Source organism: Leguminivora glycinivorella, chromosome 2 (assembly GCF_023078275.1).
Source record: "Leguminivora glycinivorella isolate SPB_JAAS2020 chromosome 2, LegGlyc_1.1, whole genome shotgun sequence".
Lineage (NCBI taxonomy): Eukaryota > Metazoa > Arthropoda > Insecta > Lepidoptera > Tortricidae > Leguminivora > Leguminivora glycinivorella.
In genome coordinates this window covers 23,063,892-23,075,718 of record NC_062972.1, presented here as the reverse complement: position 1 = coordinate 23,075,718, position 11,827 = coordinate 23,063,892, and the positions used below count along the sequence as shown (strand labels likewise).

Genomic DNA, 11,827 nt, shown 5'->3' with positions numbered 1-11,827 from the left:
TGTATGTATGTATGTATGACGCAGACGACCGTTCTGGCCTTGATAATAGTGGCCCTGCCTGCTAAGATAATTTGTTCCCAAGTCATAGTTTGTAATGTATTTAAGTACTTATGTGTATATTGTGTATTTTATAATATGTTATTGTTGTCCAAATTCCCACCGTCTTACCGTATTGCTTATAGTCAGTCTTTGTAAGAATGTTCTAAGGTGTAGTGGGGTAATTTCGAATCACAGAAATACTCGGTTAGGTAATTTCTAAAGGGGTATCTTTATATGATGGATAGGATGGTGATTTTTATGTGACTTTCGAAATAAGACGACTTTCGAAATTACCCCAATGCATCTTATATGTATCCAGATAGAAATTATTTGAGATATTTTTATTGTAGTGTTTCCGCAAGCAGTGATGTGGTCGCGCAAGCAGTCTGTGTGTAGTGCAGTGAGCGGCGCGTCCAAGGGCGAGGAGGAACCACTTGATCTGCAGCTGTACCCCTTCGCCATCGCTCTACGGGTTCGAGTGTCTGCAGGTCAAACACTTCCAATCATTTGTAAACTGAAATAAGTATCAGATACTAACATAGTAAAAAACATGTTTTTAAATATGAAAACGTTCTGGCCGCTCCTAGGCCCTGCCGCCGCTTCAGTAAAAGTAAATCCGCCGGGTTAGTAGCATGGAGTCTAAAACGCAACTCGTCTAAAGAGCTGCTCGTCTAAGGCCCACTTGCACCAACCACTTAACTCGGGGTTAGTGGGCTGCCAACTGTCAAATTCCATATAAAATGGTGGGATAACCCTCGGGTTAACTCTCCATTTTCGTTGGTGCAAGTGGCACTAAGGAGTTAAATTCCATATAAAATGGTGGGTTAACCCCCGAGCACAAAGAAAATGAAGGGTTAACTCGGGAGTGAACCCACCATTTTATGTGGAATTTGACAGATGACAGCCCACTAACCCTGAGTTAAGTGGTTGGCGCAATTGGGCCAAAGTCACAGGTGGTCTAAATCGCATTTCGTCTAAACAGCGGTTGGTCTAAAACGCAACTCGTCTACAATTTTTCTTGATTCGCAACTCATCTAAGTAACAAGAGGTCTATTCGCAACTATTGAGGACGCGGGCATTGACAATATTTCATAGTAATAACACCTAATACATGATTTGAAAGTGCTAAATTAATTTCGCTAAAACTTACCGTGATTTGGGGTAAGTAGGGTTCGCGGTGGAGTTGGATCTCAAACCCAGAATTACTTTATTCATCTGTTATTTTTATTTTCGGGTTCAAGAAGTTCCATGATTCTCTTTTTAAGGTGCTCTTTCCATGTGGTAACTTATACCGTAATTTGGGGTGAATTGGGCCAAAACTGACTTTCAAACGTCGATAAAAATTGTTTTTTACATGTAGCATTAATATTAAGTTTGAATATTTGTCGTTTCATTGCGTAATTTTAAAGATAATCACAAAATACTACAAAATCCCAGCTTACCCCGAAGTTGCGGTGAGTAGGGACTTTCGGACACTACAGAAGAGCGATAGCTACGAAACACTATCGACATCAAAGCGATTGTGATCCTGGCGACGTCCTTTTTAAGTCCCTATTCTTAGTTCTCATAAGGTTAAAGCATATTATGTTTCAGATCGTGTGTGGCATCGGCGGGATAGTGGTGGGAGCGGTGGGCTGGCTGGAGGAGAGACAGCAAGTCGAACTCGGGCTCGGCGTACCGGCGGGGGGCATCACGGTGCTGGCGGCAGGTAAGGGAGTTTTGTCGGAGACGGAAATTCAGATATTTTAATTTTATTTTATCGGAATGAAAACCATCTGTGCGTAACCGAATGCACTAACGCTCACGATAATATCTGTTTCGTTGCTATCTATCGTCTACGCCGGCAGAAAAGAGAACGGAATACCAATCGAGTAGTTTCGGCCTAACGGAACCGTAACCGAATATATCCATAGTTTAGATCACTATAAGTATAAATAATTTTTGGTATTATAAGTAATACCATTAAATTTGTTAGATCGGAAAATAGTAGGGGAGGCCGTGGGCCATCTTAATATTGCTTAGTCGCGTTATTCATAATAGTTATACGTGACTAACTATACGCAAATATCGAAGGTAAACTAAGGGCCAGTTGCATTAACCACATTTGACAGACACGTCATCGTCACGCAGCAGACGTCTATGGAACTTCCCATACAATAAAATTTAACGAACGCTTTAACGGTGACAGATGGTTTGATGCAACCGGCCCTATGTCATTTAAATCAAAACTTATTGATACAAGCCGGGAATCGACGGTTACGAAACCCTTATTACTTTTACTGATGGTAAAATAACACCCTTCAAAACCACTGGTAAAACTCTATATAATTAAATATTTTGCTAAGGACAGGTAATGGCTTCCTTACAAGAAGAAGTCTCCAAATTTTTTTGCCTTGAGCCACATTTGTCGTGAGAAGTTTCGTCCCGTTATTGGGATTCACCTTTTGGTTTTCAGCCGCTTATATTAAGTTATGTAATACTTTAGGGAAGCATTTGGGAAGCCCGCTGGGATTGATCGGATCGGCAATAAGGCTTTGAGAGGTAAAATAAATGCTTCCAAATCAATGGCTTTTCTCCAATACCTTACCTTTTTTACGTAGAGGGAAAACGATATGAGCGCAGCATTTGATGGTCAAATACTTGAAGGTAGCAGTGTCCCGTGGTCGTGTCAAAACTCACGCCTTTGTTCACAAACGAAGTATTCAGAGCACATGAACCTGCCTGTCTATATTAATTCGCATAAGTACTCCTAATATGAATTGGCATACCGTTTATTACGCATAACGTTTAATACTCCATTATTACATGTATCCACTGAACACGCCTACTACATAACTGATAGACACTCTATTTTCTGAAAAACACTTATGGAAAACAAAAAACTTGATAAGTAATGTATAAATAAAATAAAGACTCCTTAACTGAAATAATCTTTTTAATTTAAGATTAGCAGTTAAGTTCATAAATGCATGTATGTTTCTTAAAAAAAAACAGCTTTTTTTTAATAATGCAAACATTGTAAAACATGGAAGAAATTGACCAGTTACATTTGCCCCCCACTCGAGATTTTGCCCTGATGTACCTTAGTTACCCCTATTTTTTTCATGCTTGTTAAGTGAGACAGTATAAAATTAAACACTCAAAATCGAGCGCTCGAAATTGGAAAATCAGCCCCTGATTGATCCAATCGCTTGCTCCATACAGTTACTAAGTATAGCAATTCATTTTAGGATAATTAAAGTTATACGAAATAATAGTATGCAAATTTCAATTATGCAGATTCATTGTTATGCGAAATAAGAATTATGCATTTTTAATATTATACTTATTCAATGTTATGAACAATTATGTTATGCCAAATCTGTTATGCGAATTAATGATAGGCGAAATAGAGGGCACCCATCAGAGCCACTGCAATTAAGGTGTTGTAATAAAACGTTGCAATACAACGCTAAAAATATGATGAAACAAGGTTTCAAAAGTCGAATTTGAACTGATGCACAATTTTCCTTGTTATCTGGAATCTGTACACCGCCGTGCGTCGATGAGGGTTTACGAGCGGCCTGAATTCGTAGAATGTCCTGCGCGGTTGTAAAAGGCCTCCCGCCATTGAGAGACGTTTCGTATAGATTTGATTAATTGGATGGCATCGTAGTCAGCTGTTTTATTGACGTTTTGATTATTAGCGTTATGTACAATATTTTTTTTATAGAGGGATAGTTGTAGCTCTTTGTGATAATATTGACACCTAAATTAGCGATATATTCCAAAACAGATAAATAATACCATACCGTTTCAGACGCTCCTTGATAATACAATGTCCGGGAAACGTCGCTGTTGGTGGCTAAACTAAAACGTAGTGATTTGATGTTCTTTGAGCTAAACACAGTAAACAAACCGATGCTAGAACGACTTACTCCACAGAGTCGACAAGTGAAGCTCGCGACAGATAAAAATGCTTATGTGCTTGTAATAAGTCTTGAGCTATACGAGGCTTTCAAGGCAAGGACACAAACGCAAAAATAGCAAAAATATGACTTTTTCGAGACGGTTAAATTATATGGATATAAAAGTCAGCACTTCGATTCGACTTAAAGTGCCAAACAATGTTAATGTCAAGCAGGGTTAGAGTTTGAGCCTATTTTACGAGGGAAACATGAGTAGCACAAAGCCAAAAACTACTCCGCAAATGTAACAAACGATAAGTACGTACTTCGATATTATTAGGGTATGCACTTACATCATACGTTGTGGAGAGAAACGAACCTTTTTAAGATCACTATAATCTCAATTAATTCAATTAAGACAAGGATCGTGATCTGCCAAGTAAGCAATCTTTAGCAAATCCATTACATATAACAGGTTTTATTTTGCACTCAATTGCTACTAATTTAAAAATAGGTGCATTAGACGTGCATAGCTTACGACTAGGAAAATGGATCAAACGAAAAATAAACTTTATGCCATGCCTAATCCTAATTACATAGACATACAGGATAAATTTTTAACTTCTGATTATCAATATTCCAGCGCTCTGCCAACTGAGCCACCAAGACAACCAAGCCAGCGAAATTACCTACGGGTCCCATCAAGTAGTGGAAAAAATAAACTGGAATATTGATCCAGAGGCCGTGAGTTCAAGTCTCACCCAAGGCAGACATTTTCCACTTTTAAATTTATTCTAAGCATACAGGATAAACGCAATAATATCACTTTAATTTTGCAGCAACTTCAGTATACTACAGTCGTGGCTTCGGCGGCTGGCCGTCGTCGCGGGCAGGGGCCCCGCGCACGTGGGGCGCCCCCTGGCGAGCGCTGGGCCCCTCGCCGTGCGCCGCCGTGCCTCTCACGCTGCTGTGGGCGACAGCTCTGACAGCTCACATCGCCATGCTGGCGTTTTGTATCAGGTCGCTTTTGAATATTGGGTAAGTTCCTGCCTACAAGAAGCAATAACGTACTAGGGTAACTAGGGGTATCGCCGCGCACGAGCGTTAGGCCCCTCGCCGTGCGCCGCCGTACCCCTCACGCTGGTGTAAGCGACAGCTCTATCAGCTCACATTGCGATGTATCAGGTCACCCTTGAAGATCGGGTAAGTACCTGAAACCATACCAGGTGGCATCGGCAACTGGCCGTCCTTAAGGGAACGCTTCAATCGTAGGGCGCCCCCTGGCAAGCGCTGGGCCTCTCATGCCTCTCACGCTGCCGTGGGTGACAGTTCTGGCGGCCCACATCGCTATTCTGGCCTTTTGTATCAAGTCGCTTTAAAATATCGTGTAAGTAAGAAAAAATACCAGTGGTATCGGCGGTTCCCGTCATCTTCTGGGCAAGTACTGGAAACCGTGGCAGTGGGGTGCCCCGTAAAGGACTTTGGACCCCTTGGTCAATGCCTGGAATGGATACAATGCTGGATCCGCCCTTGGTACCTAAGTAAGTAAGTATTATTTAGCTCAATCGGCAACCGAATAACTGCAACAAATTAACTCCTCCTGCCCTATTGTCCCTCTAATAAATGCGAAATGTGAAAATAAACCGTTGTGTAAAAGCATTTCAAGGAACACAATAAAATGTATACCCACTAGTCATAAAACTTTATAACAAGCACATCATAGTGAATACTCCGAATGACCAATTAAAAGATTTAAAGCAGCAATAGTTCTCAAAACAAGTGAGAGCACTCCAGGGACCGTAGCCAAAAGAACCAAATAATAATAGTAATTCACGGTGTGTGGAGTATCATAGTCATCTCTCTATCGGTCTTCCGTATGGTGCGACAGAGGCGATTTTGTATCGTACGCCACGGACCGTGAACAATTGTACTGTTGGCTACACGCCCTGTTAATAGCGCATTGTCGAAAGGCCACGCATTGTTTACGCGAGCGGCGGTTCCTTTATTAATAGACGATTGGATCGCATTTCTACGGTTTATTCGTAAATTGTTTGGTTTGATGGACAATTCCAATTGATTGTTCTATGCTCGAATGAGCCGACAGATGTACTTAACTGATTAATTGTTAAATCGAATAGACGGATAAAAAGTTACGTTGAAGTTACAGTGCAATGTATATTGAGCAAATTGGAATCTTTTACTACTGCATGCGAGGTTTAAGACTATACCCATGTAAAACCCAGAAGCGTGGCCCACACAGACAGTATTAATCTATCATTAATTTTAGGAGGCAAATTTCAAAATCTAGAGACAACTGTTCACTATGATAACTCCAAACTAATAACCAATTAAATTTTATGCTATAAACATATCAATTTCAATCAAAGAAGCCGTCCTATTACAAGATACAAACAAGCCGAACCTAATTAATTACTTATTAGATACTCTAACATAAAAGTACTTACTTATATGAATTAGCGCTATTTGTCTAATTAACTAGATGTGGATTTCAATGTAAAGCAGAGGCTTCTGTTTATTAAGGTTTAGTTACAGTAGGTAAACAAATATATACTTAACTATTCCATTCAATTTGCCTACGAGCTTTAGGTAAGCCTCATTTACTGCGAGCGAACTCGCATGCGATTTTAGTTACACGGACTGTTAAGATTACATACTCTCTCTCTCTCTCTCTCTCCCGGCCGAATTCTACCATGGTGATTATTTTTAACTCCGTTTTTGAGTACGTTCATGTGCTCGCATGTGGCTTAGGAGTGTAATTCCTTACCGGCGGCTATATTTCCGAGCTCAGATAACCCGGCAACCTTCAAATCAAGAGTGAATAGGCATCTTCTGGACGAGCTCACTCCATCGTAGGCGACGTCTTTGCCTTTGGCCAAGTCTGTGGCTAGTCTGTGGCCAAGAGTAGGTAAGCCCATTTATATTTAAAAAAAAAGAATAGCCGATTTTATTTGCGAAAACCCGTGCTCATGACGAACATGACAGGACACAAATAATATGATTAATTATACGTAATAGCCGCAGGTGAAAGGACCTTCAGCTCATCCCGTCAGATATCAACTTTTACATACATACATACAATCAGGCCTGTATCCCATGAAGGGGTAGGCAGAGCACATGAAACTACTCATGTTTCAGTGCCACTCAACAAGTCAACTCAACTCAAGTGGTATCAACTTTTAAAAGGAATTAAATGTTATGGTTACATATTCAGCAATTAAATACCGCAATGGAATAAAACTCGTATTCGAGTCCTCGCACCGTGTAAAAGGACTTACTATCCACCGCTGCCGGGGATTAAACAAACCCTAAGCCGGTTGTAAAGTGCGTGGGTAAAACAGAGATTTGCATCCTAATTTGTCTTTCAAGTTCTTGGTCTTGGAAGTGCTGTCCCTTAGTTTGTTGTTATTAAATTATAAGTGATGTTACCGGAAACCGCCTTTAATGTATATTGGATCTATTTAAACCTAATTTAGAAATTGTTGAAAACGATATCTGAGTGCATAGTCAAGAATTGTCATTACTCCGTAAATGATCATTAATCATAAATCATAAATATTTTATTTGTAAACATAGGTACATATAGATCTTACATGGAGTTGTGTCAGTGTCGCTATGCTTTGCCTGTAGGCATACAAATATTTTTTTGTGGCGATGATGCTACGCAAATGTGTCGCTTAACTTTAAAACTGGGTAAATCCATTCTGCTATAAGATTCTGATTATCTTTCTGATCATATTATATTTTTTATATATTCAACCTTAAAGCAGAATAGATTTACCCAGGTTTGAAGTTAAGCGACACAAATGATACTGTCTGTAAAATCCATGTTATCACTAATCCAAGTAATCCATGCGTATGAGTCGTTTCATTACTGTTTCGTCCTGGCTACGTGTTTACTAGTAAATTCCTGAGGATCTACCTCGAACCACCTTCGACATGCTGCCTTTCCGCCATACTTAAAATTACCAAATGCAACATAGAGGCAACATATCGAACATGGTAAATCCTCTGTTGGCTTACAGACTATCGAATATCGACCGTTTTTCGCCTAACGACACTTTTAAAATTAAAATAGATTTCCTGCAACAGGTGCGGCAGCAGTACGTGCATAGGAGTGGCGGGCGCGCAGCTATCAGTGTCAGTATCCACGCTGGCGGCTGCAGTCTTCATGCTACAACTCGATCTGCGGTACGACGCGACGCTATCGCCGCCGCCGCGACATTCCGACATGCACTGCACTGCTGTGTCTATGGTATGTTGCTATTGTACTTCAGACATTATTCGCCACTGTTACTAGCTGCTTCTGCGATTAGCTGACAAGCTGATATTTATCGTCCAGCGAACTGGTAGGTACTTGATATGCTATTGATCTAATTCCTTAATATCGAATTAATTTCACAAACGCTGACTAACCTAAACTAACTAACTAGCCTTACAAACGTTTGTTTAGGACTGATAGAACTTAAATTGTTCTTGTCCAAATCTTTAGGATAAATTTAATAAATTTGTTGAACAAAGCGTACGTATGGATATCTTTCTGAAATATACTTTTTCTACTTGTCGACTGTAATCTGTCAATTAGGACACCACAGACAAAACTATAAGTGCTAACTTTTCAGTGTTCTCTATGGCAGTTCCGACTCAATTATAATAAGCTCATTATAGTTGACTTTAGTTAACATTGTAATAATTTCACTAAAAATAGAACTTCATACAATTTCTATACTAATTTGCGATACCTGGCAAATTACCCACTGCATCTGAAACACATTTTTTTTTATCTGTCGCGTTATCGGCCAATCAGAGACGATTATTACAAACAATTGGTTGCTAAATAATTGATGTTGATACAACGGTGAACGACTCTTATAATTAACAGCGAAGTATGACGTTGCAGGTGCGGCTAGGACGATTGATGATAATGGAATTTCATACAAACCTTGCAGGCCAAGGCCGGCAAAGTCCTCAGTTCGTTTTTTAATTTCCAAACACAGATACGCTGTTTTAGTGCTATACCTATTGTTTTTATTTTTTAGTTTCACATTGTGACATAACATCCAGGTATTTAGCCAATTATAAAAAAAACTATAAGGGGCTTTATAGACGTGCCGACTGCAACTGGTACGGGCGTGGTGTTTCCTCCGCGGCAACCTGCCGAACCCTACGCCGTGTCAGACGACGCAACGGTGCGTTGTTACGTCGTCGCCTAAAAAAATATTTTTTTTTTTGTCTTTTTTTTGTTTTTGTGCTAACGAAAATTGTTTTTATTTTTGCGCTTTGGTTTTACGTTACGCACCGTTTATTTGAATAATAAATAAATAAATAAATAAATAAATAACTTTATTTATTTTCACTCTCATACCATGTTTGAGAAAAGCACTATACATACCTCAGCAAGCTTCGTGGCCTAAACATATAGACTCGACTGAAAAGCTTTGTATTACATCACGATTGTATAAAATACTATTATAGTATGAACATAAATATTATTGGAGACACAATACATATTAAAATAGAGCCGAGTCTTTCTTTGTTTTCGCCTATTGAATCTAATATCAATTCGGTTAGTGAGCGAAATATCTACTCTACGCATGTATAATTGTATACCTATATCAAAGTACTGCTTACACACCAGAGTGGTGTACGTACTCCTTTTACTGGTGAAAATGTCTGTCTTACCCAAAAATGGCTTGCAAAGAAAGTTACGTCGCATAATAACAGTCATCACAGTCAACTCTCCAGATTGTTTTCTTATATTGATCGACAGGTGCCGCTGACGTCGGTAGCAGTGCACAGCGGGAACAGCGGGGACGCGGAGGGCAGCCCACACGAGAAGACAAAGGAAGGTTCGCTGGAACCCACCTGATGCAGTAGCGCCTAAAGCGCCACACAGGAACACAAAGCATGTTCCCCAATTAACAGGCCAATTACATCTTACACCTGAGTGTGGGCTAGCTATATGTATAATCTCAAATGTTAAGCTTTCGAATGGCCATTCTATACTGGTGAGCCTAAGCGGTATACTCGCCCGCACTCGGAAGCTATTGAAAGTAGCTGGACTTAAAGATATACCCTCGATATGCCTATAAGCCCTATACTATAGTCAATGTGAAGTCTGTGCTGTGGACTTCCCTGCGTAAACAAAGATTTTGACTGAGACCAGGGGCGGCTCACTCCGCGATCCTTTCGCCGCGTTACAAGTACATGCCGGCGGCCGCGAGTTCGCGGCCCATTCAGTGGCGACGACCTTCGCGCGGCGCAATAGAATTCAATGTCGTCTGCACGCGTGCGGTCCGTTTGTTAATGTAGGTAAGAATTTAGAATGGCGGCGTTTTGTGAACATCAAAGGAGTGAGCCTTCTGTAGGTACTTGTACTATTATATATTCTGTGCTGAGACTGTACCTAGTAGTTACTACGTATCAGTGGACAGTTCTTTTGTAAAAAGTATTAACATTCTAAATTATTTATTTATTCAAACAAAATGTATACCTACTGTATGACAGTATAATTACTGAATTATCTATAACAACACTTGTTTACATTATCTAAAACACATACGTTTATATAGATAAATGACGTAAAATTGTAATTTAACGATTAGAATAATATTTGTATACATACATATATTGGTGTAATTAAAATGTCCATAAGTTGAATGTTATCAACTTATGTAAATGAATTCCTCCTGTATATAGATACCTGTATTGTAATTGGATATATATTGTATAAATATTTGTATAACTATACATTATTACTGCAAAATCTGCTTTAGACCTGTATATAAAATACATGTTTCACTTGTGCCTCCAGTTCCCATCTTAGGCACGTTCCACCGCGAGCTAGTAAGCTATGAGCTAGTAGCTATGTTCGTTTTTATAGCCGATAGCTCATATCTTACTAGCTCGCGATGGGACCAGTGCCTTATTTAGGCGATTGTAGCTTAGGTATGTACCTACTTCTAATGATAAAATGTAGGTGACTATTGTAAATAGTGTGATACGCCTCACCCACGCACTACAGTTGAGGGACTTCTAAACGGGCTATATTTTCACAGCAATATGCGGCCGGGAACTATCAGTGTCTCTTAATCACATGTACTAGGTACTGATTATTGGCGCAGCGACCCAAAACTAGTTTTGGCCTCCGACACGTTTCCAAGTATCTCGATTCTGAGCGACATCCTGCCAGTTATATACTACTTTAGGGATCATCCAAATCCGTTTCAACAGCACTGCTCCAGCGATACCTAGCACCACTCACACATGGCGCCCGTCCTGCTGAGAAACCTTTAGGAATACTCTTTTCGCGCCGCGATCATCCTCCATTCTTAAAATGTCATTCGAGCCAGCGGAGACGGAAAGCTATAGTATCGTCGATGTTGGGTGTAGCCACAAGACCCTTTAGCACAACTTGCCTTGTCGCGCGCAAGTCCATACATCAAGCGCGACTTCAAGTATGGACTCGCGCGCGACAAGGCAAGTTGTGCTAGAGGGGCAGGTCTTTAATTTCAGCATTGCATCACATGTTAGGGAAAGTAGGGCCCATTTAGAAAGCCCTTTATATTTTATTATTCTTTCTTTGTAAAGCTCTCAGTTCTTCGCGATAACCGTTTCTCATTGATGTATTGTGTATGCCGAGTCGGCCTTAATCGACAATGCTTATAGGCGATCATGAAATTCATTACCCATTGTGTTCAAGTGGTAGGCTAAAGAAAATCTTGGAATATTTTTTCAAATGAAAATCAGCCTGTTTCTCCTCAAACCCATTTTTCCATAGGTGCTGAACAATTTTTCTTTAGCTGTAAAGTACGTATTACAGCTATAATCGAACTTAGTTTTGACATGTGTTTAAACTGTCTAATATTAATAAACGCCATCTA

General features: G+C 39.9%; 1 protein-coding gene across 1 annotated transcript; it reads left to right on the top strand.

Annotated features, from left to right (window-relative positions):
* The first annotated feature begins 1,623 nt into the window (after positions 1 to 1,623).
* LOC125238889 lies at positions 1,624 to 10,211 on the top strand. Its single transcript, XM_048146379.1, has 4 exons — positions 1,624 to 1,747; positions 4,766 to 4,964; positions 8,037 to 8,199; positions 9,715 to 10,211. Exons 1-4 carry the CDS (start codon positions 1,624 to 1,626, stop codon positions 9,811 to 9,813), a joined length of 585 nt encoding a protein of 194 aa, XP_048002336.1. The 3' UTR covers positions 9,814 to 10,211.
* Positions 10,212 to 11,827: the final 1,616 nt, after the last annotated feature.

Coding starts and splice junctions, on each gene's coding strand:
- LOC125238889 (XM_048146379.1), top strand. CDS start 1,624: ATGTTTCAGATCGTGTGTGGCATCGGCGGGATAGTGGTGGGAGCGGTG. Junction 1,748..4,765: donor CATCACGGTGCTGGCGGCAG/GTAAGGGAGTTT, acceptor TTAATTTTGCAG/CAACTTCAGTATACTACAGT. Junction 8,200..9,714: donor ACTGCACTGCTGTGTCTATG/GTATGTTGCTAT, acceptor ATTGATCGACAG/GTGCCGCTGACGTCGGTAGC.